The 17,987-nt window shown below is 43.3% G+C and overlaps 1 protein-coding gene across 1 annotated transcript; it reads left to right on the top strand.

The window, feature by feature from the left end:
• The first annotated feature begins 864 nt into the window (after positions 1-864).
• On the top strand, positions 865-16,713 carry LOC132589723 (fibrinogen-like protein 1-like protein). Its single transcript, XM_060262448.1, has 4 exons — positions 865-966; positions 1,073-1,183; positions 12,816-13,038; positions 15,834-16,713. Exons 1-4 carry the CDS (start codon positions 865-867, stop codon positions 16,484-16,486), a joined length of 1,089 nt encoding a protein of 362 aa, XP_060118431.1. The 3' UTR covers positions 16,487-16,713.
• Positions 16,714-17,987: the final 1,274 nt, after the last annotated feature.

Below are 17,987 nucleotides of genomic sequence, written 5' to 3'. Positions count from 1 at the left end.
ATGGGAGTTGTTGGCTGCTATATACTTAACAGTTCATCAGACTAACACAAGGAGACCAGAAGTTACTATTTTAGTGTGCAAATGGCTTCTTAAGGGGCTGCAAAATAAATGGAGGGTCTGGGCTCCTTCCCTTCCAACAGGCACATTGTTCTGCAGACTCACCCTGCCCCCATTCAGCCTGGCTGGAAGATTTAAAGGCACACACACCTTTCTAGAAGCAAACTGTTCCCAGCGTCCTTAAGCCGTCCGAGGTTGAAGGCAGATGGAGGAAGCTCCACCCCACCAGCCAGTTGATGGGGGGTGGGAAAGAGCCTGCCAAACTGGGAGATCCTCCGCTGAGACCCAGGGATTGGCAAGCCTACTTCCTAGGGACCATCATTCCACTTGGGGGGTTCTAGTTCCAGAGCACAGATTCTATTCCTAGGGGCTGTCTTTCCATTCTTGGGGATGTGATTCTAGTCCCAGAGTAGCCTATATGAGCCCAAAGACCTTAATGAAAAAACCATTCCATTATTGGAAAAACAAAAACCTCAGGGAGCATAAAACATGTATTCTGATGTCTCTACATTAATGCACAGAGTATGGGAAGCAAGCAGGAGGAATTGGAAGTCCTACTACAGGAAAGGGACTATGACCTAATAGGCATTATGAAACTTAGTGGGATGACACTCACAATTGGAATACTAAGACTGAGGGATACAACTTATTTAAAAGTGATAGACAAATACGGAAGGGCAGAGAAGTTGCACTATATGCAAAAGAGGTATATACTTCTAAGGAAATATGTGAATATCAGCAACAGCATGGAAGTTCAGTTGAAAGTCTCAGGTTAAAATAAAAGGAGTAAGAAATATCAGTGATAGTATGGTGGGGGTCTTCTATAGAATACCAAGCCAGGCAGAGGACATGGATGAAACACTCCTAGAACAGATTACAAAGTTCTCAAAGAGACGGAACACGGTGGTTGTGAGAGATTTTAATTATCCAGATATCTGTTGGAAGTCCAACTCTGCGAAAAATGAAAGGTCAAATAAAGGTCAAACATGTCTTGCTGACAACTTCCATTTTTCAGAAAGTGGAGAGGAGGAAAAGGGAATCTGTTATCTTGGACCTGATTCTCATCAACTGGGAAGAACTGGTTGACAAGGTGAAAGTAGGGAGCACCTTGGGTAACAGTGACCATGTAATTTTGGAATTTACAGTTTGGGGGAAGGGAAAAGCTGTATGTACGTAGTTAGACATATTTATTTATTTATTTGATTTGTATCCCACCCTCCCTGCCGAAGCAGGCTCAGGGTGGCTCACAGCATAAAACATCACAGAGTTAAAATAATACATATTATAAAATAATACATTCTATAAAATTATACATTTAGGATTAAAACAACATATCATTTGGTGCTCAGATCTAGATATTATCTTGTTCAATTTTACAGTGCGACAGTATTCCATCTATGAGGTAACTCCATATCAATTAAAGGCCAGCTGGAAGAGGACTGTTTTACAGGCCCTGAAGAACTGACCAAGATTCCACAAGGCCCGTATTTCCTCTGGGAGCTGATTCCGCTAGTGGGGGGCAGTGATCAAAAAGGCCCTTTCCCTGGTGCCCTTCAATATGCCCGCCTTCAGCCTGGGGATTACCAATAGATTTTGAGAACTGGATTGAAGCACCTTCTGGGGAGTATATGGGAAGACACGGTCCCTAAGGTAGGCAGGTCCTCGGCCATATAGGGCTTTAAAGGTAATAACCAGCACCTTGTAACGATCTGGTACACTATTGGCAGCCAGTGCAGTTCTCGCTGCCCCGGCTGTATGTGCTCCCACTTAGGGAGCCTAGGGTTCTCAATCCCCCCGCTTTAGCGGGAGACTTCTGGGTTCCCAGCTTAATCTCCCGGTCTTCAAAAATTGAGAAGCGGGGGTGGGGGGGTGGAGGGGGGAGAACATACCTATAGAGCTCCTGTTGTAGAGCTCCTGAACAGTTTGTAAAATCCCTGTCCCTTTAAGGCTGGGCAGGAAGGAGGAAACAGGAAGGGCTTCGGAGAACGGCCCCTCCCTTCTTTGCTTTCGTTTTCTCAGCAGGCACAGTTCTCCGGAAGAAGACCAAGTAAGTATTTGTGTGTGTGTGTGAGAGAGGGAGGGGGATTCCCTGGTATGGAGGCCCTCCCCCCCTTTAGAAAGCGTGGGGGGAGGGAAATGTCTACTGGGCACTCTATTATTCCCTATGGAGAATGATTCCCATAGGGAATAATAGGGAATTGATCCGTGGGTATTGGGGGCCCTGGGGGGGCTATTTTTTGAGGTAGAGGCACCAGATTTTTAGTATAGCATCTAGTGCCTCTCCCCAAAATACCCCCCCAAGTTTCAAAACGATTGGACCAGAGGGTCCAATTCTATGAGCCCCAAAAGATGGTGCCCCTATCCTTAATTATTTCCTATGGAAGAAAGGCATTTGAAAAGGTGTGCTGCCCCTTTAAATGTGATGGCCAGAACTCCCTTGGAGTTCAATTATGCTTGTCACACCCTTGTTCTTGGCTCCACCCCCAGTGTCTCCTGGCTCCACCCCCAAAGTCTTCTGGCTCCGCCCCCAAAGTCCCCAGATTTTTCTTTAATTGGACTTGGCAACCCTAAGGGAGCCCCAATAACAACCTGGCTGCTGTGTTCTGCACCAGCTGCAGTTTCCGGGTTTGGCACAGTGGCAGCCCCATGTAGAGGGCATTACAGTAATCCAGCCTCAAGGTGACTGTTGCATGGATCACTGTTGCCAGGTCGTCGCACTCCAGGACCAACTGCCTCACCCGCCTAAGATGGAAAAAGCGGATTTAGCAGTGGCTGCTATCTGGACCTCTATTGTTAAGGCAGGCTCCAGCAGCACCCCCAAGCATTTGACCTTGTGCGCCATTTTCAGTGGCACACCGTCAATTGCTGGAAGGGGAATTTCCCTACCCAGACCGCCCTGGCTCAGGCAAAGGACCTCTGTCTTCACTGGATTTAGCTTCAGCCTACTCAGCCTGAGCCATCCCACTACAGCCTGCAACGCCAAATCCAGATTTTCTGGGACACAGTCAGGCCAGCCGTCCATCAGTAGATAGAGCTGGGTGTCATCAGCATATTGGTGACAACCCAACCCATACCTCCGGGTAGTCTGGGCAAGGGGGCGCATGTAGATGTTAAACAACATCAGGGAGAGCACCACCCCCTGTGGCACCCCACAGTTAAGTGGGTGCCTCCGGGACAGTTCTCCCCCAATCACCACCCTTTGTTCCTGACCATCAAGGAAAGAGGAAAGCCATTGAAAGGCCAGACCCTGAATCCCCACATCAGTGAGGTGGCAGGTCAGTAGTCAATGGTCGACTGTATTGAATGCAGCCAATAGGTCTAACAGCATCAGCACCGCCGAGCTGCTTCGATCCAGATGCCGCTGGAGCTCATCCACCAAGGCGACCAGCACTGTCTCCATCCCGTGACCTGGGCGGAAGCCAGATTGATGGGTGTCTAAAACGGAAGCATCATCCAGAAAACTCTGTAACTGTAGCACTACTGCCCTCTCAATAATTTCACCCCAAAAGGGTAAATTCGAGACTGGTCGGTAATTTGCCAATTCGGCCAGGTCTGATGTAGCTTTTTTCAAGAGGGGACGGACCACAGCCTCTTTTAAACATATGATTAGACATATGGTTAGAGACATATGGTTGGACTTCAGGAAAGCAAATTTTGACAAACGTAAAAGTTATGCTAGATAGATCCAAATAGGCAGCCGTGTTGGTCTGAAGCAGTAGAACAAAATAGGAGTCAATTGCACCTTTAAAACCAACTTAGTTTTATTCAGAACGTAAGCTTTTGTGTGCATGCACACGTCTTCAGACGAAGTGTGCATGCTAGATAGTATCCCATGGCTAGAAATTCTTAAGGAGAAGAGAGTTTAAGAAGGGTGAGAGTTTCTTAAAAGCAAAATGTTGAATGCACAATCACCAACGATTCCTATGAGAAGGAAAAATGGAAGGAGTCTAAAGAAGTCAAGGTGGCTCCATAAAAAGCTTTCTAAAGGCTTGAGAAATAAAGACTAATTTAGGAAATGGAAGGAGGGCCTTATAACTGTGGAGCACAACTGGCTATGAATGATCTTTTTAGCGATACAAAAATTATATAAGAGAACACTATCTCAGGTTAATAAGACATTACATTTAGATGCTGTCTTCTTTAGCTCCCTGAAGCTTCTGCAAGCACACACACTTACACGCACTTACACCTCGTCCCTTTCTCCTTTAGATATCCTGGAGGCATTGATTTGATAATACACTACTTAAGACTTGTTAGCAATGCTAATTAGAGGATTAACAAAACTAAAAATGTTTGCATTTTTATACATTATTACTTAGTATAGATTGTAAAAGTATAGCTCAGAGTTATTAAACTACAGAGAGATACAACTGAAGCTAAAGTATAATAGTCCCATCTTGGCCTCCGCTTAAAAGTGAAACTGCATTCTTCTAGTATTGGGCAAATGCTGTTAAAAAACTCTGCTTAGCATCCATTTTTTGTGGCAATTAGCAGTTCAAGGTCTTTAGCCATTGATAGAGGTTGATTGTAGGGTAGCAATTGGCCTCGGAGAAGCAGAAGTGCCATCCTCCAGATACTCACCACTACATTCAAATAAAAGGAATTTATGGCAACCCTTTGGTTCAGAGACAAGGGCACTCCCAGTTTTGATGTTTGCATTTCTGGCACCAGTGTATTCAGGTGAGTTGTATAGCCTTGAGATGGTTCACACTCCTTGGTGTAAATCTGCCCTCCTGTTTATTATTCAGTGTATCGCATCACTCTGATAATTGTCAATGGAAGATCTATGTGTCCTTTGATGTATATAAACATCTGCTAATGAATACAAGATAATCCCAATTTAGGATGTCCAATGGAAAGCTGATATGGAGTAGAGTCTGTACCTACTGACCAATCAATGGAAAGCTGATAGGGAGTAGGGTCTGTATCTACTGACCAATTATGTGATTTTTATGTCAATACCTCTGCCTATGTCATTTTGAGTATAAAATCCTTTGTTCTTCCTGGATTTGGCAGAGAACTGCCTGGCATTCTGGGACATGTTGCTTTAGCACGGTTCTCTCTGCTTATTATAACAAATATCAGTTTACTTCCATCCTCATTGGGTCTCTAACTGTTTCTTAATTGGGCCTGGGCACATGGGCCACGAGCTTGCATGGAACATCAAGGATGAAGGCACCATGGCAAAGACTGAGGGCTATGTGTTTATTTACAAAACTGTAGTCTTCTCTAGAAAAATAACTGCAGCTCTTATGAGGCAGTGCAGGAACAGAGAGACAGCCAAGTATAGTGGTCAGTACCAGCCTACTATCTGGGAAGTCTAAGTTCAAAATCCCCAATAAATCATAGGGAATCAAAGGAAATGTGCTGGATAAACTTGGTCTGGACACATACTCTCAGTTTGTTCAGGGATCCGTCTCCCCTGATGGACCAAGCCACAAGAGACCTTCTCTTTCTGTTGCAAGGAATGTTATCGAATCGCTTTTCTTTCACTCAGGTCAAGGCAGTTCCTCCTGTCTCCAGAGGTCTGCCTTCCTAAAGACTCTCTAGCATTTGATATCTCTGTGCTTGGAGAAGAGAGGGGGGAGAATGGGGATGTTTAACCATCCCATTGTCTATTCTGCTAGCTTCATTAGCATTTGTAAGAAGGTGAGCCTGGAAAGTCATTTACATTGACTTCCTTCTTTCCAGCCCAGTGGGGGCGTGGGGGACCAACATGGGGAGGAGGAATTTTAAACCCAGTATTGCCTGACACTGGTTGCCCGGGGAAGGCTCAGCCTCCCCAAAAAATTTAGGGGAGGACCGAGCCCCTGAACCCCCCTCCATAGTTTACACCTATGCTCTTACTGAATACATAGAAAAAAGCAAATTGTTCTTAAGGACCAGGGAGTGAAAATGAAACTAAGAACTAAGATATGGCAATAGTCATCCTAGCACAGAAGAATTACATGTGAGCCAGTGAGACAAAGGCAGTGTTGTATAAGGGTTAAAGAACTGGACTTAGCCTGCTGAGACTTGAGTTCTACCCATGTTCAGACATGAAGTTTATTGAATATCTTTAGGCTATTTGCTCTCTACTAGTCTAACCTACTTCTCAGTGTTAATGTGAGGATACAAGGTTGGGGAAGAGGAAAAGTTCTATACGTTGCATTCTCAGTTCCTTGAAAGAATGGTAGGTTTAAACGACTGCTTCCATAGTTAATGGGACCAAAGTGGATTCAGTCCCAACTTAAGAATAATTCGGATTGGTGTGTTTTTGTGAACTTCTTGCAAAATAATTTCCCTATATGAGGTAATACTCAGCCTACTCACTTGGTTTGGTTCTTCAGACTGAAGATGGGACAACGAATGCTTGAATCTCACTCATAAAATTTCCATACGTGTGAGCTCTTTTCAGACATGACTGTGTATACTAGGAAACTGGCAGCCATATATATCCAGGATTTTTTTTTTTTTTAGCAGAACGCACAGGAACACAATTCCAGCTGGCTTGGCGTCAGGGGGTGTGGCCATCGTTTCACACAGGGCTTTTTTGTAGAAAAACTTTTTTTGTAGAAAACCATTGTGCGAAACAATGGTGATATCAGGGGGTGTTGGCTGATATGCAAATGTGTTCCTGTTGGGCTTTTTCTACAAAAAAAAGCCCTGTTATATCACACTGTTCCCAATACATGTAGTCACCATATAGTCTCAACAAAGGCACTTGGGGCTGCCAATCCTTGGATGGCAATCCTTGGGATCATTAGAAGGGGGATGGGATTTCTAAGAGCAAAAGAAGAGCCCTGCTGAATCAGACCAGTGGTCCATCTAGTCCAGCCTCCTGTCTCACCCACTGGCTAACCACTTCCTCTGGAAGGCCATCAATAGGGCACAGAGGCCGAGAGCTTCCCCTGGGGAGGGACGGTGGCTCAGTGGTAGAGCATCTGCTTGGTAAGCAGAAGGTCCCAGGTTCGATCCCTGGCATCTCCAACTAAAAAGGGTCCAGGCAAATAGGTGTGAAAAACCTCAGCTTGAGACCTTGGAGAGCCACTGCCAGTCTGAGTAGACAATACTGACTTTGATGGACCGAGGGTCTGATTCAGTATAAGGCAGCTTCATATGTTCATATGATGTTGCCTTCTGGGTCTGAGATTCAGAGGTTTAGTGCCTCTGAATGTGAAGGCTCCTTCTCAGTCACATTGGCTGATAGGTTCATGGAGAGTAGGTCTATCGAATCGCTTTTTAGAGCTGTTTATTCCTGTGGCCATCACTATATCCTCTGACAGTGAATCTCACGCTTTAACTACTCTCGTGTAAAGCATTTATTTTTGTCCATTCTGAATCTACTGCCCATTAACTTCATTGGATGCCCTCAAGTGTAATCCTCTGGGACTTCACTTCCTATTTTGGAACAGGAAGTGCTGTCACGATGCTCTAGGAATTTTAAAATCTCTATGGTAACCCTTCCAATTTCCCCCCACCCACTCCACAGAGCAAGGGTGGGGGACAGAGCGCATTGCTGTGAGGTCCCCTGATGAAAACACACTAAATGGCACTTTCAGGGACACTTAAGTCTGCCAACTCTGGTTTAGGCAATTCCTGGAGACTTCAGGGTTGAGCCTGAGGGGAGCAGGGAATGGGGAGAAGAAGGAGCTCAGTGGGTATGTGATGCCTCTGAAACTGCCATTTGCTCTAAGGGAACTGACCTTTCTAATCTGGAGATCAGATGCAATTCCAGAAAAACTACAGACCCTGGAGATTGGCAGCCATAGACATTTGTGCAGGGTTTTTTGTTTTGTGTTGTTTTTTAAGCAGGAACGCACAGGAACGCGGTTCTGGCTGGCTTGATGTCAACGGGTGTGGCCTAATATGCAAATGAGTTTCCATTGGACTTTTTCTACTCAAGAATCCTGTGTGAAACAATGGTTACACCAGGGGTGTGGCCTAATATGCAAACGAGTTCCTGCCGGGCCTTTTCTACCAAAAAAAGCCTACTTGCATATTTTACATGTGCATAAATCTTCAGTATGTGTTAACCAGAAACCTGGAAAATTCAGTGGTCAGTTTGTGTGCTCCGTAGCTGTACTTGCATGCAAAAGATAACATTTAGATCATTCCCTACATGTTCATTTTTAAAATATGGAAAGATTCACAGCAGTACATTGAAACGAGGACTGCACCACATGATTAGTTTGGCAGTTAATCTCTTTAACTAAATGTGAGGAAATTCCAATAGGATTTCCAAAGGCAGTGGAAAGGATTGCAGATAGCTGAGCTTCTAGTTCCCAGAGGATTTATGATGTGAGTGGGACCAATCGACTGATCATGTAAACTGAACAAACTGCTAATCAGGCAATTACATTTTGATGGTGAGAATTTTACTGCTTTCTTGTTTGTTTAGCCATTTAGCATGGAAGCAGACTGACATAAAAGGTTTGCCAAGTTAACAAATGAAACATTCACAATTGCAAAAAGAAATTACGTCAGGCTTGTAATCTTTTCCCCCACCTGAGCACAGCCTCATTACCTTTTGTCGTAGAAGAAACAATGACATTAAATTGCACAGAAACACCCTGTCAATGATACAGTCTAGTTTAATCAAGCTACACTTGTCAAATACTAGAAATACATTTGTATAAGTTGCCCAACAGGAAACTGGGATGAAATAAGGACTAGTTGCGCAATCACATCAATGAATTAATGACAAAGCAGGGGTGTTTGTTTGTTTTTTAGCAGGAATGCAGATCCGGCTGGCTTAGCATCAGGGGGTGTGGCCTAACATGCAAATGAGTTCCTGCTGGCCATTTCTATTTTTAAAAGCCCTGTGTGAAACAATGGTTATGGCAGGGGGTGTGGCCTGATTTGCAAATGAATTCCTGCTGGGCTTTTTCTAAAAAAACCCCCTAAGAGCTAAAGGGCTCTTGGCCTGTGGCTCCCAGCCTGGGGGCTCTGTAAGGACCAGGAACCCAGATCCCTATTTTCCTTGTGTCCCAATAAGGTAAGTAGACCGTCCAGAAGGAGAGCCACATAAACACAGCAGGATTTAAAGGGAGACTGTATATTTTAAAAAGCTGTCATGAAGGTAGAATGCCAGCAGTGGGGTGGGGGCTTTCCAGTGTTTTGCACTGAGTGTCACATGTATGACTATTTGTCCACAGGACAGAGGTCTTGGGTGTGTGCTTGATGCAAGGAGCTCTTGGTCCTCAGGGAACGAATTTGTACCCTTGAGGCCGAGGTGGCTGACCTGGAGATGCAGAGACAGTCAGTTAGGCACTCGGAGAAGACTCTCAGGGACGTGTTAGATGAGCCCCACTCTGAACATGGCAGCCCGATTGCTGCCAGGGAGCATGAGGGTCGAGAGGGAACAGGGCACTGAGCTGAGGATAAGGGGAATGTGCCCTCAGAAGGTACCTCTTCTTCAGTTGGTGAGTGGGTATCCTTTCGTGCCAAGGAACCATCCCTGGGCAGGGGGGGGGGGCGGTCTTGGTAGTTGGTGATTCAATCCTTAGGCAAGTAGACAGCTGGGTGGCAAAACCACATACTGACCGTATGGTGACTTGCCTGCCTGGTGCAAAGGTAGCAGACATTACGCGTGTTGTAGATAGGCTGATAGACAGTGCTGGGGAGGAGCCAGTGGTCACGGTGCATGTTGGCACCAACGATGTGGGGAAATGCAGTCATGAAGTCCTGGATGAAAAATTTAGGCTGCTAAACAGGAGACTTAAGGCCAGGACCTCCAAGATAGCCTTCTCAAAAGTGCTACCTGTTCCACGTGCAGGGCAGGAGAGACAGGAAAAAATTAGAAGTCTCAATGTGTGGATGAGACGAATGGTGTAGGGAGGAAGGGTTTAAGTTTGTTAGGCACTGGGATGCTTTCTGGAACAAAAGGGAACTGTACAAAAGAGATGGTCTCCACTTGTCTCCAGAAGGAACCAGGCTGCTGGCGCTTAAAATCAAAAAGGTGGCAGAGCAGTTTTTAAACTAAATCTTGGGGGAAAGTTGACAGGAGATTAAATGTCTCTGGTTCGGGAGGACTCATCTCGAAGAGATGAAGGGTTAGCTGTTACTTTTCTACCGGGTAATGGATCAGAATTGTCCACTGAGATGGTGACAAACTGTATGGACTGTCTGCCAAAGTCTCAAGGCAGCAGGAGGAAGGTTGCGGGCCTTACTTGCCTGGGAAATAATAGATGTTTGTATACAAATGCTAGAAGTGTTCGAAGTAAAATTGGGGAGTTGGAATATTTAGTGTTGCGGGAAACATAGACATTGTTGGAATTTCAGAAACTTGGTGGAATGAGGAGAATCAGTGGGACATGGTGATTCCTGGATATAAGTTATATCGGAAGGATAGGAAGGGAAGGGTTGGAGGTGGGGTGGTTCTGTATGTCAGAGAGGGTATACAGTCCAGTAAGACTGAGGTCAGAGAATTAGATTCCCTTCTAGAAATGGAAATTTAACTATGGGAGTTTGTTATCACTCACCAAATCAAAAGATAGAGGATAATTATAATACGATGGAAGGGTTAAAAATAGTGGCTAAACGTAAAAACTGTGTCGTAATAGGTGATTTTAACTACCCGCAGATTGATTGGATCAATATGTGTTCTGGTCAAGAGAAAGAGATTGAGTTTCTAGACACTCTCAATGACTGTGCTATGAAGCAGATGGTCACAGAACCTACCAGGGGTGGGGCGATCCTGGATTTCGTCCTATGTAATGTCCAAAACCTGGTAAGAGATGTAAAAGTGATTGCACCGCTTGGAAGCAGTGACCATAACATTATTGATTTCACCTTTTGTATAAATAGGGAGTTGCCCCAAAAGACCAGCACAACCACTTTTAACTTTAAAAGGGGTAAATTCTCTGAGATGAGGCATGTGAAGAGGAAACTGAAAGGAAAGGTACATGCTTTGGATACCTTAAAACACATCGAAGCCTTATATTTTGCCGCTGAAGATGATGCCTGCTTCAAAAGATGAGGATTACTTTGCGTACTGTCCCTTGCGGACAGGTTAGGCAGCAGAGCATTTGTTTGAGAGTTAATAAAGGATCGCACAAGGAAAACCCCCTTCGACCGTAAGTAATTCTTTCGCCTCAAAATTAGTGAAGGAATGTTGGGGGATTGAAAGGTAAGCAGAATCCTCTGCATTTGAGACTGATCATTAAGAGATTCGATGGTAATCAAGTCAATTTTGTGATAGTTCAGACGAAGACGTTCACAGAGATGAGATTTAACTAAAAGTTTACTTCTTCAGCATGGGCTCTTCCTGCCATAAGGACAAATTGTGATGCATACCTTATTGGGCTGTAGAACCAATTGTTGCACGTTCCTTTCATGGCCCACGCTGACCTTAGACTCCGTAAAGGAGCTCCAGGGATCCACATCCCGTGTTGCAGACGGATGCCGCATTAAAGGGGCTAAAGCTCCAATAGAGGTATCATCCAGCTGGGCTAAGTGAACTTTATCCATTGACACTGATAGTCTCTTTATTTCCAAAGAAAGGTCAAGAATTTGATCTTCTAATCCCTTTAACTTTTTAAAGATACATTCCACTGTGCTTGCAATCAGGGTAATTGGGGCGAGCTCGTCAGAAGACATGGATCTTTCTTCATTATCATGCTGTCTCTGCTACACCTTTAAAGCCCCCAGCCCAGACTGGAGTTGAGAGTCTGCGACATCTTCATGGTCAGGATCATTAGTCAGTTCATTAGTCAGTTCCTCCTTTTCTGCCGGCTCTAACACGTCTTCTAGAGGGGAGAAGCGATTCGATGTTTTAATAGCAAATGACGGCAGAGCAGATTTGGACTTGTTTAAGGCTAAACTGTTTGCAAACTGGCAAAGAAGCAGATTCCTCCTCCACTTCTCTTGGCCGCTTGCCCGATACCATTAAGAGGGTTCTGTTGGATGGCAATTGGCACTGTTCTGATAAAAATAAATAAATAAATAAAACAAATACCAAACAACTAATGTCTTAAAACTTACAGATAAAAGCCACAACATCTGCTAAGAATATCATGAAATGTCTTTAAAAGCCAAATTTGTCAGAGCCAACGCTGTAGCCGACTGCACTCCGCCATGTTGCTTTGCAGGAGTTGACTTAATTTCAACCTTCAGTTAGATTCCCAGTTCAAATTAAAAGACTCTAAAAAGAACCTGTCTTTGCGGGACAATGTAAGGCTTTGTAAAACTTTATAAAACATCAGCTGTAGTTCGTTAGCTGCAGCAGCTTCTGTGTCAAAAAGCGAAAGCAGAAGCTTATTAACTGATTAAACAGTCAGAGCTTGGGAAAGACGAAACAGCTGCACCAAAATGAAAAGTGAGGTGATAAGATAAGACTATTTAAAAACAATTCCTTCTATCAAGGCAAGATAAAAGTTAGAAGATTAAAAACAACTTAGAATTTTTAGGAGCGAAGAAAAAAGCATCTGCCTTCCTCCGAGTCTGCGCAGTCTCCTCTCGAGTAATATTACCTTCCCAGTATATTGACTTAAGGTAAAAAGTAATCTTTACCTTCCACATGGCACTATGTCATGAGCAGGAAAGCAAACAACACAGACATGTCTAGCAGCTGTCGTTACATTTATTTGCAACACTGGTACATACTGTGACCTGATGTTAACCAGTAACAAGCTTAGTCATCCAGGATCTTAACATCATCATATAAAATAAAGATCTGGAACCTGAGAAGACATTTTCTCCATTTGAATTTAGCTCTAAAAAGTACTGTAAGTGAACTATGCAGCTCGTTACACCCAAGGTGTATAAATCACCTGCAGATACTAATGCATATGTGTGGCCTCTTTCAGATCTCTGCCTGTAGAATGCACCCCCCAAATGTCCTGCTTGCTACAGCCGCTCTTCTTTTTGCATCCGATATGACCAGTTCAGTGGAACCAAAGGATGATGTGTGGAGGGAACATCTTGCAGATGTGGTCAACATAAAACATGTGAAGAATATTTCTCAAATTATTAACCGTTTTAGTGCTGTCGCAAGAACAGGTAAATACGGTCTCTTTTTGGGGGGGGGTTGAGATACTGTAAAATAATAATGTTCATAGTACCTTACTGCCTGACTAACATCAGAAAGAAAATTCTTCTCCAGTGGCATCTGTACTGGAGTAATTTCTTTTCCCCTTCCAATTTACACAGTTCTAGGAAGAGAAGGATTACCCTTCTCATTCAAATCCCAAAACAAAATTTAACCATTTTTAAAAATGTGTTTTTCAGTTTCATTTTGTTTTTACTTTCATGTTCACTTGCTGTTTGTTAGGGTGCATTCACACTGCGCTAAATAATGCATTTTGCAACTGGACTTTTACTGTGTAAGAAAAGCAAAAATCCAGTTGCAAAACACGTTATTGAATGTATTGTGAACACATCCATAGAGTACTATTTTCTAAAAAAAATAAAGCCTTATTGAACAGAACATCTACTGAAACTTCTAAATTTTTCTCAGATCTCTTTCATTAACTTACTCCTTCATAGGTAACAAATGGATATCTGCACATTAAATATTTGGTAATGTTAAGATAGAAATAATTCTCAAAAACTAATGAGGAATTATAAATTATGTTTTAAATTGCATGCTCTTTTCAGCAGCCATCCTATATGAAAACTTCTGAAACAGCAACCAGTGCAGTATGGTTTTATAAAATGATCAAAATTGGAGTTCTTATGAAAATCTTTCTACAGAATAATTTTTCCCACATCCAGATCTTAAAATCTTTCTCTCTATATATACTTTTAGTTCAGTTAGAGTGAAATGGTATTTATGAACCTTGATTGATGATTAGGTTGGCTAATGAGTACATTCTCGGCATTTCTCCTCTAAGTCTTGAGTCCTGATCCATTCCAAAAAAACCTCCCAAGCATGGTAGTCTTATATAGTTACATCCATTTGTGTCCACAATGGATTTACAAGAGTGTAGCTCTGTTTAGGATTGCAGTGTAATGTTCTCTATCTCTAATTCAGCAAAACATTTAAAACCCTTCTCAATCTTTTTTTGAAAAAATGTTGGAATTGCGTAAATATAACCAATCCCCACTCCTATACCGCACTTTGGGTGAAGTAATAAAAAATTATTCTAATGTGAATAATTTATATATCATATGACAAAAGCAGAATTCCATCATTGCAAGAGCTGATTTTTTTTAAAACACAGAATCATAGACACAGATTTATTAGCAATGTTCATATCACCAAATTTAAAGAAAGACAGTTTACCACCAGCATTCATTTCTGAGAATCTTGAGAAAGTTGCAAATATGAGTGTATTTGAAAGGTTTTACTTACCAAACTGTTTGAGCTGCATGGTATGGTGGGGGAGGTAGAGAGAATCTTTCTCAGGGGCCCAGTGATGGCTCTTGGCATGGCTGACCAAAACCAGTTTTGGAAAAAGTCCAATTCCTAAGAGCTTGGCCTCTTGTGAACATATAGTGTGTGTGTGTAAAGTGCCATCAAGTAGCAGCCAACTTGTGGCAACCCCAGCAAGGGGGTTTTAAGGCAAGTGAAAAGCACGGGTGGTATGCCTTTGCCTTCCTCTGCAGAGTCTTCCTTGATAGTTTCCTATCCAAGTTCTGACCCTGCTTATCTTCTGAGATCTGTAAAGTTCAGGCTATACCATGCTGCCTGCCCTCCTGGGAACAGACATATGACAAAGGAAAAGAGCAGTTGAAGAGTAAATTCTACTCACCTTCTTAAGAATGGTGACTGATGAATCTTTAGCACATGCTATTACCATATTAAGAGATACGTGACAAAATTTTCTGGAATTCTTCGCAGAATGACATCGATGATCAAACTATCACGCCTCATTCGCAGAAGTTTGGTTATCTGTAAAGTTTGTGAAAGCCTGGGCAGATGAACATAAGGCATGTGAAAATGGAAAATGCAAAGCATATACTAATGTAGAATTGTGAGAAAATTCCTAAAAGCATACTTTTGAGAGAAAGTAGATATTGTATTAAAGCATCAGGGTTAGGAGATGAAAGAATGATTAAAATGCATCCCCTCAGGTAATTAATCTGAGTTAATCTAGATTTAGCCCTCAAGCCATGCCATGTGTATTAATGACATTTGATCAAGTCTGTTAGAATGCATCTGGAAAGCAGAAATAGAGCAGGGAAGAATCAACAGAAAAGTGAGCAAATGAAGTGAAATAACTCTTTTCTACCTCTATATGGCATAGACATGCCCTTCTACTAGAGCCACTATAATTTAGGGCTAAAAAGCAGAATACGCGCAACCCCAGTATACCATTAATCCAATGGCATCCATTCCAATGCACCTTCAAGAAAGGCAGTTACTCTTTGCCGCTTTTCCACTGCAAATTGTCCCCTCTTGAAAATGCTGTGGAGTGGAAGCCATCAAGCAGATGTAACATGTGGCTGTAGTGTAACTTGGGGAACATACCAGGCTTCAGTCTCTAACTTGATTTTACATTGTGCAGTCATAGTGTAATACATCTCCTTGGACTTCCCACCCTGGAAAACAGGAATCAGAACTTGCCACCAACAGACACTGTGAACACAAACTGGTTCAAAGACTGTAAGCTATTTTACAGATTGGAAATGCCATCATTAACATAGTTTTTTTTACTTTTGTTCCCTCAGTCAAATGATTAAATGGACAGTTGGAAAATGTTAAAATTTTTATGCAACATCAGCCTCAGATTCTGACTTGTGTAACTGGGCACGTTTTATATTGGCCTAGGAAAAAAAACATTTCCACCATTTGATACTATGTACTGTAGATTCTGCTGCATGAAGCAACTGATTACTCTTTTGTTCTCTAGCTATTCCTTACATGAGAGACTGCGATGAAATGTTTCAAACAGGCCACACACATAGTGGTCTTTACATAATACGCCCTGACAACACCCGCAAACTGGTGGTCCAGTGCTATATGGATGGATGCAATGGGTGGACAGTGATCCAGAAGAACAGCTTTGACACTGAACTCGTTTGGTCAGAGACGTGGACAACCTATAAATATGGTTTCGGTAACTTGGAGGATGATCACTGGCTAGGCAACGAGTACATCAGCCTCATTACCCAACAGAAATGGTACAAAGTCAGAATTAGCTTGGTGGATGCTGACGGCAATCATAAGTATTCAGAATATGATAGCTTTGTCTTGAATGATGAAGGAAGTGGTTATAAGCTGATCCTAGGGACGTATGAAGGTAATGCAGGGGATCCTCTCACTTCCTCACTGACCAAAAACTTACATGACAATATGAGGTTCTCCTGTAAAGATAAGGATCTTGACAGATCGACTTTAATTAACTGTGCAGATGTCCATGGTGGGGGATGGTGGTATGATTCGTGTTTTGATGCACAGTTAAATCGCAAAGGTGGTCTTCACTGGGGCACCCTATGTGATGAGAACTGCAGGAAGTCAGTTATAATGCTGAAGCCCATCCACATGTATTGCAGCAGGGTTTAGAATGTGTCGTGTGCAGACAGTAACATTATGAACCAGTCATTTAACATGGAGTGAGGGGGGGGGGGAGCAGGAACACTGAAAATCCCATTGATTTTACACCTTTAAAAACTATTGCACCTCCTTTTGCTGCCCCCTGAGGAAATTTAACAACTCTGTACAAACTCGTTTCTGACTCAACAATGCAGTCTCCCCATTCTCCAATAAAATCCTTCTTCCACCAGCGCAAACCCTCTTCATCATTTCTTTTTAGAAAATGTCATTCGAACTTCTGAGCTGGGTAAATTCTGCAACCAAAACTTTTACATTCAAGTAGCTTTTATACGCACAAGATCCATTACTTCCCTGCACCCCTGATGAGTCTATTACCATTTCCCCCAGTCACGACCCTGCTCCCAAAGCTTACGGCAGTACACAAGATACAACAGTGGTATGTGTTTCAGGGCCTTGAAGAGGAAGGCACACATGTATGGGTGAAGGTTAACTGGGTGGAAAGAGTAAGGAACGAAAACATACTAGTCATAGTACAGCAGGATCCATCTACTCCAGCATTCTGTTTCTCAGTGTAAACCAGATTTATTTACTTCATGTATCCTGTCTTTCTCACCAATGGGGATTCACAACATTCTCCCTCCTCCATTTTATCCTCACAACAACCACATGAAATAGGTTTGGTCGAGAGGGTATCACTGGCCCAAGATTTTCCAGCATGCTTCCACGGCAGAGTGGGGATTTGAACCCAGGGCTCCCAGATCCTGGTTTGACAATCTAACCAGGATCCAGTCTGGATCTAACCAGGATCCAGTTTGAGAGCCAGTTTGGTGTAGTGGTGAAGTGTGCGGACTCTTATCTGGGAGAACCGGGTTTGATTCCCCCCTCCTCCATTTGCACCTGCTGGAATGGCCTTGGGTCAGCCAGAGCTCTGACAGAGGTTGTCCTTGAAAGGGCAGCTGCTGTGAGAGCCCTCTCCAGCCCCACCCACCTCACAGGGTGTCTGTTGCGGGGGAGGAAGGGAAAGGAGATTGTGAGCCGCTCTGAGACTCTTCGGAGTGGAGGGCGGGATATAAATCCAGTATCATCATCTTCTTCTTCTTAAACACTACACCACACTCATTCTCCAGAGATGACTCCAGGAAGTCCATAGCAGGGTATTAAAACCACAGCCCACCACTGAGTCAGGGAAGCCTCTCCGTATGGCAATTCTCCAGTGGCATGCAACATATTGGGGTTTTTTTCAAATAGTTCTGGAAATTTTTGACGAAGCCTAGGATTGCATATGGCATGAAAAAGAATGGAGGACAAAAAGAACATACAAACTGGGTACATAGCAGGAAAAAAATAGGTTGCCGTGCAGAAAGCCTCACCCAGCAAATGCTCCGCTGAAAGCTTTTTATCAGTTTGAGAATAGGATCAGGTTGTAGATGAAGGGCCTCAATCTTGAGACCCTGGAGAGCTGCTGTCAGTCTGAGTTAGGGTTGCCAATCCCCAGGTGGGGGCAGGGGAT

Source organism: Heteronotia binoei, chromosome 21 (genome assembly GCF_032191835.1).
Source record: "Heteronotia binoei isolate CCM8104 ecotype False Entrance Well chromosome 21, APGP_CSIRO_Hbin_v1, whole genome shotgun sequence".
Lineage (NCBI taxonomy): Eukaryota > Metazoa > Chordata > Lepidosauria > Squamata > Gekkonidae > Heteronotia > Heteronotia binoei.
This window is presented reverse-complemented; position numbering and strand designations above follow the sequence as displayed.

Bases quoted from the DNA above. Each gene is read 5' to 3' on its own strand.
- LOC132589723 (XM_060262448.1), top strand. From the start codon at position 865: ATGGTGGGGGTCTTCTATAGAATACCAAGCCAGGCAGAGGACATGGAT. The intron at 967-1,072 runs GTGAGAGATTTT...TCCATTTTTCAG, and splicing joins AGAGACGGAACACGGTGGTT to AAAGTGGAGAGGAGGAAAAG. The intron at 1,184-12,815 runs GTAATTTTGGAA...AATCACCTGCAG, and splicing joins CCTTGGGTAACAGTGACCAT to ATACTAATGCATATGTGTGG.